Here is a 16581-nt window from a genome sequence, read left to right on the forward strand (position 1 = left end):
GGCCCAGCACGGGTTACTTCTGCCTGGTGTTCCTGGATCCCTGGTGGGGAACCATGAGAGGCTGATGATGACCTCCATAATTGCCTCTTGCGGTCCTAGCATTCCGTTTGTCAGAGTGCATGCTGGGAACATACAGCTGCTCGCTCACCAGACTGCGAGTATGTGATACTTGAGGTCTACACCCACAGTTAGTCCAGACCTCACACTACTTGCCTTAGCAGCGATCCAACAGAAGGGCAAAAAGTATGAAATTAAAAAACTGTATTCCCCAGGTGATATAATTTTGACATCCATGCTTTAGAACAATTTAACTTCTTAAATGGGATCTGCCGAGCACAGCTCCCCGCTTCTTGTCAGCCACCAGGAGACCCAGAGTCTCCTGTTTTAGTAGCTCCTGTTAGCTCTATTGAGCTATGCTCTGCAGTTTTGGGCTAGCTCATTGGCTGAGAGTGTCCACTGATAACTCTCAGAACAGAGTTAAGTAGTCAATACATTATTTTATTATTTATATAGCGCCAGCAAATTCCGTATCGCTGTAAAATGGGTGGACTAACAGACACGTAATTGTAACCAGACAAATGGACGCACATGAACAGAGATGTTGAGGGCCCTGCTTACATGATAGAGGGAGTGGGGTATAGTGACACAAAGGGTATAAGTAGGGGTAATGAAATAGGTTGCTAGAAAAGTATTCACTGAGAATTGAATAGGTTATTTTTGACAGTTGCAGTAGAGGAGTCATGGAGGGGACAGGGATGGTGGAGGGCTAAAAAGGGGGGGGGGGGGGGATAAAAAACCGCTAACAGTTTAAGTGAAATGCTTACCTGAAGAAGTGTGTTTTCAAAGATTTTTTTTGAAGGAGTTGAGACTGGGTAAAAGTCTAACTTAGAAGGGAACGGAGTTCCACAGAAAATGTGCAGCCCTTAAGTCTTGGAGGTGAGCATCAGATGTGGGAGTACGGACAGAGGATAGATGTAGGTCTTCGGCAGAGCGCAGGGACCTCGACGGGACATACTTGTGTATTAGGGAGGATAGGTAGGTTGGAGCAGCATTATGTAGGGACTTGTAAGCAAGCATCATAATCTTAAATTAAGCCCTATATCTAACTGGAAGCCTAAGAACAACGGCATGGACCAGCGCTTTAGCCGCGTTTGTTGTTAAGTAAGGGCGGATGCGAGCTATGTTTTTGAGATGGAAGGGGCAGGATTTAGCGATCGACTGGACATGAGGGGTGAAGGAGAGGTTGGAGTCAAAGAGAACACCGAGGCAGCAAGCCTGCGAAGTAGAGGTGATGGTGGTGCCGTTGACTTGGAGAGAGACAGACATGGGAGTAGCAACACTTGAGGGAGGAAATACCAGAAGTTCTGTGTTGGACAGGTGGAGTTTAAGGAAGTGAGCAGCCATCCAGTTGGAAATCGTAGAGAGGCAGTCAGAGACACGGCTCAAGATGGGTAGAGAGAGAAGGAGAGAACAGGTAGATTTGTGTGTCATCTGCATATAAATGATAATGGAAGCCAAAGGAAATGATGAGTTTACCAAGGGAATCAGTGTAGACTGAGAACAATAGGGGGCCAAGGACAGAACCTTGGTGAATGCCAACAAAGAGGGGTTGGAGAGAAGAGGCAGAGCCAGAGAAAAAAACACTGAAAAAGTGCTGGGAGAGGTAGGAGGAGCACCAGGAGAGAGCAGTATCTCGTAGACAGAGATTACGGAGAATGAGAAGAAGCTGTTGACTACTTTTGCCAGGGGTACCAACACACTCCTGGCACCATAAACCCTACGGTGCCCTGTAGTGGTTTAGGTTCTAGAGGGTTCATAGCACTTATGGTCTATGTGTTTAGCATATTTTTCTTGGATAACCATGAATACAAGTCTATCTGGTATAGTGTAGCTCCTGTTTTCTGCTTTGTTCTAAAAATACAAAAATGGAGGGGGTGTTTGCATTTCACATTCTGAATTCTACTCTTCATTCCTTATGCACTTTTGAAAGGATATCAAACGTCTTTATTCACAAGTATTGTTTCTTGCTGACCATTTAAATTGCAAAGAATGCAGGATATTTAAAGCACTCCACAGTAATTTTCAAATCCCACGCAAGGTCACTTGACTAGAAATGACATCAACTCTGTAGTCCTGTATCTGTTACATAGACTTAAAGAGCAACTATCAATTTGGAACTAATTGTGGATTTTTAGTGTTGTGTGTGTGTGTTTTTATTTATTTATTTATTTATTTTTAAAATCTATTGGATTGGTCTCTGATTTCACCTCTTGTAACAATATGAGTGATATAACAAAATAAGTTGTTTGCTATTTTGATAAGGGCAGAAATTAGTACAATGGGGAAGCAGAAACCAGGTTGAAGTGGAGGGTCATGAAGGTATTTACTATTAAAAGAAAGTTACACAGGTAAACACAAGCCGCCACAGAAGGTAGAAATAAAAGGCAGTGAGGGGGTAGAGGGGTGGAGGCACAGGGACAGGGGTTAGGGGGGGCAGCAAGGGGGTAGGGGGTGAAGGGGCAGTGACCGGGACAGGTGTTAGGGGGCAGTGATGGGTTGGGGGGGGGGTGGAGGGGCAGTGAAGGGTTGGGGGGGTGGAGGGGCAGGGACGGGTTGAGGGGGGTGGAGGGGCAGCGACGGGTTGAGGGGGGTGGAGGGGCAGTGACGGGTTGAGGGGGGTGGAGGGGCAGTGACGGGTTGAGGGGGGTGGAGGGGCAGTGACGGGTTGAGGGGGGTGGAGGGGCAGTGACGGGTTGAGGGGGTGGAGGGGCAGTGACGGGTTGAGGGGGGTGGAGGGGGGGCAGTGACGAGTTGGGGGGGAGTGGAGGGGCAGTGACGGGTTGGGGGGAGTGGAGGGGCAGTGACAAGGGGTAGAGTGGGGTTCCTAAATACCTTCCCTGGTGGTCTAGTGGGTGCCCTCTCTCTTTAGTCTGCAGCTCCGCCAGGAGTGAGCTGCAGACCACATGGTGAGTCTCGCGATCTCCAGTCAGTCAGAGCGGGCTCACTGCCAGCGGAGCTGCCGACTGAAGGCTGGATCTCTGTCAGGGCAGACTGACAGGAGGGGCCTCGCACCCGGCGGCATTCTGGGCAAGCCGCCGGGACCCATCCTGTGTCGGGTCATTGGTTATAGACAGTGCAGCACGACTATGGTTCTATACCCCACCTCCTATAGACTGTAAGCTTGTTTGAGCAGGGTCCTCTTCAACCTATCATTCCTGTAAGTTTTCTTGTAATTGTCCTATTTATAGTTAAATCCCCCCTCTCATAATACTGTAAAGCGCTACAGAATCTGTTGGCGCTATATAAATGGCAATAATAATAATAATAATAATAGTGTCTATAGCCTTTCCCTGCTGACATTTTAATGTACACAGTTCTGCCTAGTAACATCTCTAGTTTCAGTTACTCAGACGGCCCTTAGAGGTGATTCCTTGTTTAGATTCCAGTTTTTTTATTTATTTATTTATTTAACACTTTTGTATCTGCTACAGTAGTTTTTTTCCTACAACTGCAGTGTGATGATCTAAAGTAGGGCTAGCCAACTTGAACACCTTAGTTATTGTAAAGCCAAGACTCGCATGATGCCTGTTAGAGGTGTACACGCTTATTCACGTCTTTGGATGTACTTGATTATTAGGCAGTCATGTTATGAGTACTCACAGGCTAGTATACTCAAAATATACACATGCAGGGACTATTCAATATCATTAGCTCTGCAAATAGAATACTTTTTTTTTTTTTTCTTCTTCTTCTACACTTTGCATGTTTTACATTCTAACATACAAGAACATAGAACCGCTAACACACTCTGGTGTGTAAGAAAGCAGCTTAAAATGTATACTTCCTGGGTGTTAATTATGCTAATTATGCAGAGATTAAACATTCTTGCTCATCATCCCACGACAAATTCAATTAGCCAGTTCAAAATAAATAAATTGTCTTGGATCAGCCGCTCCCATCTTCACCAAGCACTGCATCGGGTGATATGATGTAACAAGTGGTGAGATGACACTGACAGTTCATCAGCTCCAGTAATTCGTTTTATTAGCTGCTAAAACAAGGGATGTATGTTCATTACTTTTATTAATAGAATTTTTTTTTGGCACAACTTAAAGGCAAAAATAAATTGTCATTTAATTGTCATTGGACTTTCAGTCACCAAGTAAAAGTGCCATACATCCTTTAAGATCATTTTATTTATTTGTGTATCTTTTTTCTACATTGCTTTTAGCACAAATTTTTTCAGAACTTTGGAAGACTATCATCTGTGTTAGAAATATATAAAGCCCATGATTCCTTACCGGTTTTAGGATTAAAATGGACACAATTGGGGAGATTTATCAATGCAAAAACAGGAACTATTCTGGTGCAAAGTGCCAATATGAAGCATCATCATATAAACAAATAGCATGCATCTGAACGTTTGGCACTTTGCTCCATTTTGTGCTTCAATAAATCTCCAGAACCCTTGTTGCTGAGGTGTCATAGACAAAAATTGCAGTGTTGTCAAATGCAATTAGGTTAATGTGACTGGGTGTGTTTGTATCATTAGCTATAAGAGGATAACCTGGATAAGCCTCTTGAGACAGATATAATGGATCTTCATCATAAGAACCTTAATTTACAGATTATCTCAGAATTCTTAATTCCAAAAGAGCCAAAAAAAGTTTTGTAAATATTCATAGTTTCTTCTTGATAAGATTGCACGCATCAACTGCATAGGTTTGATGTTGAAGTAATCATGGTTTATCTATTGAAAGCAAGGATCTACATCTTAATATTTGGCCAATAGACACCATTAAACATTACAGAAAGATTGCTTGATTTCAAACAGATTTTAACTTTTTCATTACACTACTAGTTTCTGCATCTTAAATTTAAAGGACCACTCTAGTGCCAGGAAAACATACTCGTTTTCCTGGCACTATAGTGCCCTGAGGGTGCCCCCACCCTCAGGGCCCCCTCCCGCCCGGCTCTGGAAAGGGGAAAAGGGGTAAAACTTACCTTTTTCCAGCGCTGGGCGGAGAGCTCTCCTCCTCCGTTCCGCCCCGTCGGCTGAATGCGCACGCGCGGCAAGAGCTGCGCGCGCATTCAGCCGGTCGCATAGGAAAGCATTTACAAGGCTTTCCTATGGACGCTTGCGTGCTCTCACTGTGATTTTCACAGTGAGAATCACGCAAGCGCCTCTAGCGGCTGTCAATGAGACAGCCACTAGAGGCTTTGGGGGAAGGCTTAACCCATTAATAAACGTAGCAGTTTCTCATGTTTATAAAAAAAATGGGTTAACCCTAGCTGGACCTGGCACCCAGACCACTTCATTAAGCTGAAGTGGTCTGGGTGCCTAGAGTGGTCCTTTAATAAGCTGCTTCCTGCACTAAAATTAATTTCATTGTGTGATATATATTATTTCATTATGAATTCCCTCATTAATGTCAGCATCAATGTTTTGTTTTCCAGGAGCTGGAGAATCTGGAAAAAGCACAATTGTGAAACAGATGAAGTAAGCAGACGTTTTTTTTTTTTGGTTTTTTTTTTTTTAATTGTTTGAAAAACAAAACACAAGCAAGTGGCTATTGACTTATTAATGTAGAGATACATGTAATTACAGGCAAATTTAATTGATTTTTTTTTTTAAAGTGGTAAACGGTAATTTAAGCTGATAAAGGAACACATCTAACTTTTTAGTTTAAAGCATCCTAGTTGAAGACATCTCCAGCTTTGACTTTTTTTTACCCCTAAAATTGGCAATTTCATAGTTGGTTTTCAGCAATTCTTGGTTTAGTGAATAACCCAAAGTTTTGAAAGATTGTGATATCCATATAGTTGGATAGTTGATTTAAACTATATTCACACAAGTGTGTTGCTGAACCTTCATTTATTTATTTTTTATTGTCTTAAAAGTCATGATTGGGTTTGTTAATGTCCTTTACCTTCTATGTAATATTGTGATATAGAGTGGGGATCGACCGATACTGATTCTTTTTAGTGGCGATACCAATAATTGGTGAACTCATAGGCCGATAGCCGATAACTTACCGATACAAATATTCTGTACATTTACCTTTTTGAAGAAAGAAACCATTTCTATACAAATCTACTGTTTACTGAACATGTTTATTTAAAACATTTTTTTGTAGCAAATCTTTTTTGACATGCCTGTCAGGTTTTTTTTTTTTTCCAGTAATATTTAGTGTACATCTCCCCTCCCTTCCCTGTCCTTTAGTATACCTTTCCCCTCTCTAGTATACCTCTTCCCTGTCCCTTAGTGTTCCTTTCCCCTCACCTCCCCTCCCTGTCCTTTAGAGTGTGTGTGTGTGTCCTCAGTGGTCCTCTTCCCTCCCTGGTGTACCTAATTATCTCTCTTGTAGCGTGGCCGAGCGCAGCAGACCACAGTTCAGGAGCTTTAGTTTCCTGTACCCAGCCTGACTGACAGGCAGTGTTCTCTCAGTGAGCATTTCCTGTTTGTCCGTCCGGTACAGGAAGCTAAAGCTCCTGTACCGCGGTCCACTCTGCTCTGCTCAACCACGCTACACTGAGTGACTGGTAGGGGGAGCGCTGTGCGCATCCTTTTTGGCGGTCACTTGATTCTTGCGCTCCCATAGCCGGTTCGCCCAAAGCCAGCCACCTGTGCTGCCTTATGGACGCGCCAGCCCTGCGTGCACTGGGTCACCGCCGCCTCTTACATTATCGGTATCAATATTGGCCGATACCGATATTTGCCAAAATCTGGGATATCCGATAATAGGTCTAATATAGAGTGCTTTGTCAGGGCAGTCACAGTATATTTGTCCATTCCTCCTAACTGATGACATTTGTACAATCTTGGTAATAGAATCAGATCATAGTTTACATTAGTAATGGATCTTTTTGCCCCTTTAATACATGATCAGCAGAGACGTATCTGGCAATTAAACAAGTTTAGATTTTGCCTTTTTAGGCAACATAATGAAAGAAACAAATCAAGTTAAATTATACTTTTCCAGCAAAAGGAAAAAACAGCTGTGAATTGTATTCTGTTTCCGAATAATTTGCAGATATGGAAGTTCTTGTTAAATGTGGGTTTTTTGTTTGCTTTTTTCAGACTGATTTTGTTCCGAGTTTCTGTTTAATGGAACATCTGGACACAATATATACTGAAACTGGTTTCTATAATGTGTAAACTGAATGTAAGGATAACTGTATGATGTAAAATAAATTCTGTATAGTTTTATTTTTCTTAATCCTTAAAATTAAAATGGCAAAAGTTGGCAACTTTAAGAGACTGCCTCTCTCTGATAAGCAAAAATGTGGAGTGGGTGTTTAGCATGGTTGCCTTGCCTCACTTAATAAGAGTTCTCTAATTTTATTACTTTGGATCCACCTTTGTGGCATTCCAAAAAAAAAAAAAAGTATAGAGACCATGCCCCAGACTTGTGTAACAACAAATAACTTGGATTCCATATGCTCCTCATTGAGAAGGGTGGGTGAGTCAGGGATGCTTACCTTCCCCTCTCCTGTTTAACATTGCATTGGATCCACTCCTTAGAGGGATCTTTCAGGGTAAAGCAATGGGTGATCTCAGATCACTTCCTCCCAGCACTTATGAATAGGAATCTGCACTGGAGTAGAGCAGCCCGCAGCTGCTGTTGCAGCTTGTGTGATTGAGCTGTACCTGGCCAGCCTGGTCCCCACTGGAACCCAGGGAAGCCGCCCACCCTGCTAGATATTCAGAGATGCAGTATAACCCTCCCTTCATACAAATAATACGAACAGCCCACCCACAAACATACACACACAATCTGCACAAACATAACATTACTAACAATCCACATACATGCACACAACCCCCACATGCAGTCTCTCACATGCAATACCACAAGCAGCCCCACACATACACACACTGACATTTCCATCCACACACACAATTCCACAAGCAGCCCACGTTCATAGGGACACAATACCACATACTACTCATGAACATAGACAATATAATAGCTCATATAGGCACAAATACAATCATACGAAGCAACTGCAGTATAAATAACACAAGCAGAATACGGCAACATACACATCTCAATTTAAGAAAAAATAGGACCTGCACGCTACAGGCCATCACAATCCTATTTCGGCACCGTGCTGCTAAAAGATTGCCTACCCCTGGTCTAAATCAAAAGCTCTTTACCTAGGCTGAGGTTCTGCACCCTCTCAACCAGCCTCCATTCGACTAGCTGGGACCACAACAACACTAAAAACCTCAGAGTTAACATACCTAAAGATCTCTCCACATTACAGCAAATTAGCATACCAGCTACAGTTGCAAGAAAAAGTGTGAACCCTTTGGAATGATATGGATTTCTGCACAAATTGGTCATAAAATGTGATCTGATCATCATCTAAGTCACAATAGACAATCACAGTCTGCTTAAACTAATAACACACAAAGAATGAAATGTTGCCATGTTTTTATTGAATTCTTTGTTTTGTGGAGTTCATTGATAAACAGATTTGGAACAGGGACATATAACTGTACATTCTTGTTTGTGGGTAAATGTATGAGTGCTGCTTTTGTGATATTGAATTATTCAAGGTTACAACTGTTTTTTCTGTTTTAGAATCATCCATGAAGCCGGCTACTCAGAAGAAGAATGTAAACAATACAAGGCTGTTGTGTACAGCAACACTATACAATCCATTATCGCCATCATTAGGGCAATGGGCAGATTAAAGATAGATTTTGGGGATCCCACAAGAGCTGTAAGTATTGATCTTAAAAAAAAATAAAAAAAAATTGCTTCTTTAAATGATACCTTTTTGCTATACGCTATATATGTTTATGCAAACCTTTGAATGTGTATTGTGGTAAAACAGAGGACCTTTTTTATAACGTTTCTTGACATTGACATTTTCAAAACACATGTGACTGTATCTGAGATGTGCAGAGCATAGTACTGTGTGTGTGTGTGTGTGTGTGTGTACAACTAAATGAATAACATATTAAAGCCTCGGATATTTTGTAGAGTCTGTGTATAGACATGTAAATGCACCTAGTGCTTTCAGATGATGTAGTGTGCTACTACTGCTTTTTATTTATTTTTTACTTTGAATAGTACAAGGTGGAAGTTCCAGGAACACCTCCCACACCCCGTAGTTGTAGTTGTACTGTTAGTGCAGACATACTGCGCTTGTTTTTTTTTTTGGTTTGTTTTTTTAGGTGTGTTTTTTTTCATTTAGTTTTTGAAAAACATCAGGTAGAATGCTGACTTCCAATGTGTTGCAATCTTTGTGCAAAACACAAACAAGTCATTAGCTGTGAAGAGTTGATTGGGGAATTTGCCAAATTTGCCAAATTCTCTGATTTTGGTATCTTCCCAAATTCGCTATTTTAGTTTTCAAGTTTTGCATATCTGTAAAGTGAAGAACTGAGCAGAGATTTGTATTTATTTATATTTTTTAGCGTTCCCTAAAGCCCCAGATGTATTTAATCAATATTTTCAGAAATATGTGTTGTGTATGTGGGGCCCTGAAACCTTAACCTCTTAAGGACACATGACGTGTGACATGTCATTGATACCGGAGAAACTGACGGAAGCCAAGCACAGAGAGATGGACACAGGTTTCTTCAGGAAGGAAGAGATTCTTTATTGGATCACCGATCGGGACTCAGAGGGACTAGCGTCACCAAAATACAGCAAAGTCTGAGTACTGAATACATAGAGTACATTCCTTATATAGCACTGTAGCTCCTCCCACAATTAACTACACCCACACATACCCTTAACCTATTTAATGAATAGAGTCTAAACTCATCCATCCGGTCTAACCACGTGGCTCATCTGATACAAAGGAGAGGGACGCGTAATTCCAGTTCTTACATTCCTGCACCTGGTCAGTACAGTGATGACAGTATCTTAGCTACGTGTTATTAACTAACTGATACTACAAACACATATACATACATATGCCTTGTGGCAATCTTAGCCTGCTAAACTTGTATTTTACTGGAATTACATCACATTCCCCCCTTTGATGCCTCTGATATTTCACAATTACTTGAGGCATCACTTAACCTTGGTTTGCATATACCTCAGGTTACCATGAACCAGACCAGACTTATCTTATGATGTGAATCTTTTAACACTCATCTTCCTGCATTGGTTCTCCTTGATCTAGAGCCTTATACTTATATATCGCCATTATCTATGCAGCAGCCTTCCTCTCTACTATACTTCCTATCAGGCTTTGCACAGACCTAACTACTAAGGGTATAAGACACGGTAGGAGTAGACACAACAGTAAAATCAGTAGGACTCCACCTACCACTGCCTTAAGCCCTCCAAACCACTCATACCAGCTACCAAACCAACTACTTGGATTGTACCCTTTCCATACCTGAGTAGGCACATGCGCTAGTTTAACCATATGGCTAGTAAGCTCAGCTATTGCTTGCCCTTCGTCATCTATTTGAAGACAGCAATTACTTAGGTTAAACTTCCCACATACACCTCCCTCTACTGCCAAAAGGTAATCCAAGGCTAATCTATTTTGGTAGACTGCTGTCCTCATCCTGGTGTTATGCTTCGCTAGAAGATTGAGTGCTTGTGATGTCTCATTTGTGATAATCTCAACCACCGCCTGTAATCTTATAATACGGTTGAGCATATAAATAGGGGTTCTATAACCAAAGGTACCATCTTCTGCCCACGTGGCTGGCCCATAATAATCTATGATACGCTGGGGAGGCCATTCATCATCTTCCCAGGCGCCTATCTCTATGGGTCCCCTTTTCTTCCTATGATTCACATCATACACTTTAACACCTAAAGTCTCACCTGTTTCAATCGGTAACAAGAAGAAGGATGGTTTGAGCATACCCAACACACATGCCCCTTCCCAGTCCTGTGGCAACTCCGAATAGGCTTTCTTACCACAGATCCAGTACAAATTTGCTGGGGCTCTCCAAGTAGATGTGATGGATAGATCAAACCACACATCCTTTAAACTGGCATATCTAGCAAACGGGTTAGATGGTTCTGAGACATTTGAAGCCGACCACCAAGTTGTATTCTTTGTATCATCATCATAAGCTTTTTGCCCTAGACAAGTTAATTCTCCTACAGAAGTATTATACATTATTCCTTTCCTTGCTATGCAAACATAACCTATGATGGAGGTCTTTAATCTCCACTCAGATTTACCTCTAACACTCATATGATAATCGGCTTGTGTAGATATTAATTGGTCAACTGCCTCAGAACCGGACATTACCTCCTTTGCTTCCCAAGGCCATTGGTCTCCCATGTTAGTACCTCCACACACATAGCAGTTGGTAACATTAAGACTACCGGCAATACTTTCAGCTAAATCGATGAACAGGTTTTTAGCATTATGGGGGATCTTATTATCTATACTCATCTCTTCGTAAAAGGAATGGTATACTTGATGAGTCTGGGAGGATACCGTATCAGTCTCTATTCCTATAAACAATAATGTCCCAGGATCTAAACCCGTCCCGTATATTTGAAACCCAAATAAATTTCCATACTTATCTAAGAACTTGTCGGGGTTATTAATGAGTATATGGACTGGGTTGCATTCCATAGACTTACAATAAGGGCTAGTCGGCAACTTAGTCACTATCATGTCTTTGTCTACTGTCTGTCCCCAAGTCGCCCACCCCACACAAGACCATTATGGGCAAAAGTTATAATCTCTATTTGGGCATCCAGGACTTACATATTTATTTTTGCTACTGGGACAAATATATTTATCGTTAGACCCATACGTCCTCTCCCATCTAAGATCCCCACATACATTCCACGGCTTTCTACCACTCGATATCGCTTTACACGCATCAAATAGCAGAACACCCGAAGAATGTACGGATTCTAACACCGTTTTATTAATTAGGGTCCCCTGAGGATCTCCATTCCTGAGAGTCAACCAAATTGTACGAGGCTGATACTCCGGACTGAAGCACTTAGGTTCTCCTACTCCTAAATGGCACACACTATAGTCTATATTTAGGTATCTACATCTTGATACCTCTCCTTTACATTCGTATTGTGAATGCCAAATTAGGGTTTGGGAAATATGGTTACCTGTTCTCGTAGTCTTAATGCATACCTCACAGCTAGGAGTGTCGGTACCTCTACCTTCCTGAATATAAAAACACATATAAATAAACACTATCAAAAGCACATCTTTCGCCGTCATCCTCAGTCTTCGTCCGTGCGATGGCGCCTCAGCTTCCAGGATGTGAGGGGCTGCAGGGAATGGAGTTCTGCTCATCTTCACAGGTGTCCCTTCGAGACTTTCCTGGCTTATACACTATGTGATGGTAAGCGGACAGGCTTTATTATGGCCTTCTCACTCACACCTGTAACAATAAAATTTGTAATCCACAATAATTCCTCGTTACTCCGACTGAGTAGTGCGTTTCAACCGGATCTTGCAGGGATTCTCTGGATCTGCTGTAATTTGCCAAGAATCGACTGCTGCTGGTTTAACCCTGGAGTGATGTATCCACGGAGTTACTTCGGCTACTTTTATCGCTGTAGGGGTAGACAAAAGAACAACATAAGGACCTCTCCACTTGGGCCCTAACGGTACATTATTCCACTCTTTAATCCACACTTGGTCTCCTGGATGATAACTATGAACAGGGGGATAAATATTCACAGGTAATCTATCTTGTACCCATTTCTGTACCTCCTCCATAGTCTTACCCAACTCTACAACCTGCTGCCGGGTAATTCCTTCTCCCAACTGACTCAAGTCCCCCCTTAAGTTACCAAGTACGGGAGGTGGTCGCCCATACATGATTTCAAAAGGAGAGAGGCCCATCCTTCTGGTAGGGGTACTGCGGATTCGCAATAAAGCTATGGGTAAGAGAACGTTCCACTTAAGTTGGGTTTCCTGACACATTTTAGCCAACTGGTTCTTTATAGTTCTATTCATTCTCTCTACCTTACCAGAACTCTGGGGTCTATATGCAGTATGAAGCCTCCACTTTATACCAAGCATATGAGTCAGTTGTTGTAGGCACTGATGAACAAAAGCTGGACCATTGTCCGATCCTATAGAACAGGGTAGTCCATATCGGGGTATTATTTCTCGTAGCAGGAATCTTACAACTTCTCCTGCTTTCTCTGTACGAGTAGGACATGCTTCTACCCAGCCTGAATAGGTGCACACAATTACCAACAGGTAACGATGTCCACCCGATTTAGGCATTACTGTAAAGTCTATTTGTAGATCGGACATGGGGAGTCCCCCCATAAACTGGACTCCTGGTGGCTTTACTGGTCCTTGTCTTGCATTATTTTTAGCACACGTTACACATCTACGTACAATGGCCTGAGTCAAGTTGGACAATCTTGGTATGTAGAAATGTTTCCTGAGAGATTCTTCTGTACTGTCTCTCCCAGAATGTGTCCCATTATGATAGTTCTGGACAATTTCTACCGCTAGTGATGCTGGTATGACTATTCTTCCATCTTCTAGCTGATACCACTTGTTCTCCAAATACTTTCCCGGTTCAGTCTTTAACCACTCCTCTTCTTGAGCTGTATAAACTGGAGTCCATTGGGACAGTGGAGTTGGTATAAGAGCAGCTATATGCCCCACATACTCCTGTCTTCCTGATTCAGCAGCACGCTTAGCTGCACTATCTGCCATCCGATTTCCCTTGGTTACATCACCATCTCCTCTCAGATGCGCTCGACAATGTATGATACCGACTTCTTTCGGCTCCCACACTGCTTCCAATAGTTGTAGGATTTCAGCTGCGTACTTGATTTCTTTGCCTTCTGAATTCAGTAGTCCTCTTTCTTTATACAAAGCTCCGTGGGCATGAGTGGTTAAAAACGCATACTTAGAGTCCGTATAGATATTTACTCTTAAACCTTCAGCCAATTGTAACGCTCGTGTTAGTGCTATTAATTCTGCCTTTTGTGCTGATGTTCCTTTCGCCAGTGGCCGAGCTTCTATCACCTTGTCTATTGTTGTCACTGCATATCCTGCATAGCGGATCCCTTCTTTCACATAACTACTGCCGTCGGTGTAATATTGAACATCGGGGTTCTGGATGGGAAAATCACGAAGATCTGGTCTACTTGAAAATACTTCATCCATTACTTCCAAACAATCATGTTGACTTTCAGTAGGTTGCGGCAAAAGGGTAGCTGGATTTAAGGTGTTTACAGTCTCTAAATGCACTCTTGGGTTTTCACACAACATTGCTTGATACTTGGTCATACGGCTGTTACTAAACCAATGATTTCCTTTGTAATCCAACAACGTCTGTACTGCATGTGGGACTCGTACATAAAGTTCTTGACCCAGAGTGAGTTTATCGGCTTCAGCTACTAGCAGGGCGGCTGCAGCTACGGCTCTTAGACAAGGTGGAAGTCCGCTGGCCACTGCATCCAGTTGCTTAGACATGTAGGCAACAGGTCTTTGCCATGATCCCAAGTACTGTGTCAATACTCCCACAGCCATTCTTCTTTGCTCGTGTACATATAAGTAGAATGGTCGTGTGTGATCAGGTAGACCTAATGCTGGGGCACTCATCAAAGCCTTCTTCACATCTTCAAATGCCGTTTGCTGTTCTTGGGTCCATAAGAAGGGGTCGTGCTCTGTACCTTTGATAGCTGCGTACAGAGGTTTTGCTAGTATCGCATAACTGGGAATCCATATCCTACAGAAGCCTGCTGCCCCCAAGAATTCTCGCACTTGTCTTCTATTCTTGGGTATTGGTATTTGGCAGACAGCTTCTTTTCTCTCTGGCCCCATAATTCTTTGACCTTCAGAGATATGGAATCCTAGATACTTGACAGTTGGCAAACACAACTGAGCCTTCTTTCTAGACACCTTGTATCCTGCCTTCCAGAGAATGTGTAGTAGATCGTGCGTTGCTTGCTGACAGATTTCTTTTGTAACTGCTGCTATCAACAAGTCATCTACATATTGTAACAATACACACTCTCCTGGGATGGACTCGAAATCCAATAGATCTTGACTTAGGGCTGAACCAAATAGGGTAGGTGAATTTTTAAACCCTTGGGGCAGTCTTGTCCAAGTCATTTGGCGTTTTGAGCCCGTTACAGCGTTCTCCCACTGGAAAGCGAAAATACATTGACTTTCTGCGGCAATTCGGAGGCAAAAGAAGGCATCTTTGAGATCTAAGACTGTGAAGTAAGTAGCCCCGCCCGGAATTAAAGCAAGCAGGTTATATGGATTGGGTACAACTGGATGTATACTAACAACCGCATCATTGACTGCTCTTAAGTCCTGCACAGGTCGATACTCATCTGTGCCGGGCTTTTGAACAGGCAGCAATGGGGTGTTCCAGGGGGAAGTACAGAATTTTAGGATACCATACCGTATGAACTTATCCAGATAGGATTGGATGTTCTTCTTAGCCTTCTGCGGAATGTGATATTGTCTTAGGCTCACTGGATAAACCCCATGTTTCAGTTCAATTTTTATTGGTGGAATATTGCGGGCCAGTCCTGGTGGGTTGTTCTCTGCCCAAACTCCTGGTATGTTAAACAATGTCTCATCACTCCTAGGGTTTTGGCTAGTCAACACTGTATAAAGTCGCCACTCTTCTTCCTTTGGTACGGATAAAGTCATAATACCTGAAGGTCCATTAAACTTTAAGGATGTTGTTCCATTTGGTAGGAACGTAATCTGCGCTTGTAATTTTGATAGCATATCACGTCCCAGCAATTGGACTGGACATTCAGGCATATAAAGGAATTGGTGTTTTACTACGTGGCCTCCCAATGTACAGAGTCGACTTTTAAGAACCGGTCTTTCAGCACTTCTTCCAGTTGCTCCTATCACAGTAATAGTCCTTCCAGATGGAGGAGCAACTAGATTAGTCACCACTGAATGTTCAGCACCAGTGTCGATCATGAACGCACTCCTTTTCCCCCCTATTGATACATCGACCATAGGCTCCGCTCGACCAAGGGGGATGGAGCCCGGTCGGTATCAATAGTCCTCCATGACAGTGTCAGCCAATCCTACGAAGTCCCTACCTTCTCTATCGCGGGACCTTTGCGCTGCTGGAATATATCTGTCTTCCCTAACACTTCCTCTGTTCCCATTACTCCCTCTATAACCATTACTCCCTCCGGGACCTCCTCTACCTCTCGCTCTGCCTCTAAAGTTTCCGTAGCCTGCCCTGGGTTGGTCTCTCTCGTACTGCTCTCTTTGTGGACACTCGTTCCTCCAATGCCCTTCTTCCTTGCAATACGCGCACTGATTCCTACTCAAAGGCTCCCTACTCCATCTATTATTGCCTCTATCTGGGCCCCGTTTATCTACGCCTGCGATCGCTACCGCTAGCATATCAGCCTTTTTACGCATCTTGCGCTCTTCCTCTTTCTTGCTTTCTGTTTCCCTATTCATATAGACCTTATTAGCTACCTCCATTAGTTGGGAGATTGACATACCTGCAAACCCTTCTAACTTTTGTAGCTTGCGCTTAATATCTCCGTAAGCTTGGCTGACAAAGGCGGAGTTAACCATTCGGGAATTGTCTGCGTCTTCCGGATTAAAGGGGGTGTACAAGCGGTACGCCTCCAATAATCG

The 16581-nt window shown here is 42.8% G+C and overlaps 1 protein-coding gene across 1 annotated transcript in view; it reads left to right on the forward strand.

Annotated features, from left to right (window-relative positions):
• The window catches only part of GNAI1 (G protein subunit alpha i1), a 104027-nt gene that overhangs the window by 54743 nt on the left and 32703 nt on the right, over positions 1–16581 (forward strand). The window contains exons 2-3 of the mRNA XM_063448175.1: positions 5458–5500; positions 8592–8733. Of these exons, the coding sequence (XP_063304245.1) occupies positions 5458–5500; positions 8592–8733 (185 nt within the window). The remainder of the gene's footprint in view (positions 1–5457; positions 5501–8591; positions 8734–16581) is intronic.

This window comes from Pelobates fuscus, chromosome 3, assembly GCF_036172605.1.
Source record: "Pelobates fuscus isolate aPelFus1 chromosome 3, aPelFus1.pri, whole genome shotgun sequence".
Lineage (NCBI taxonomy): Eukaryota > Metazoa > Chordata > Amphibia > Anura > Pelobatidae > Pelobates > Pelobates fuscus.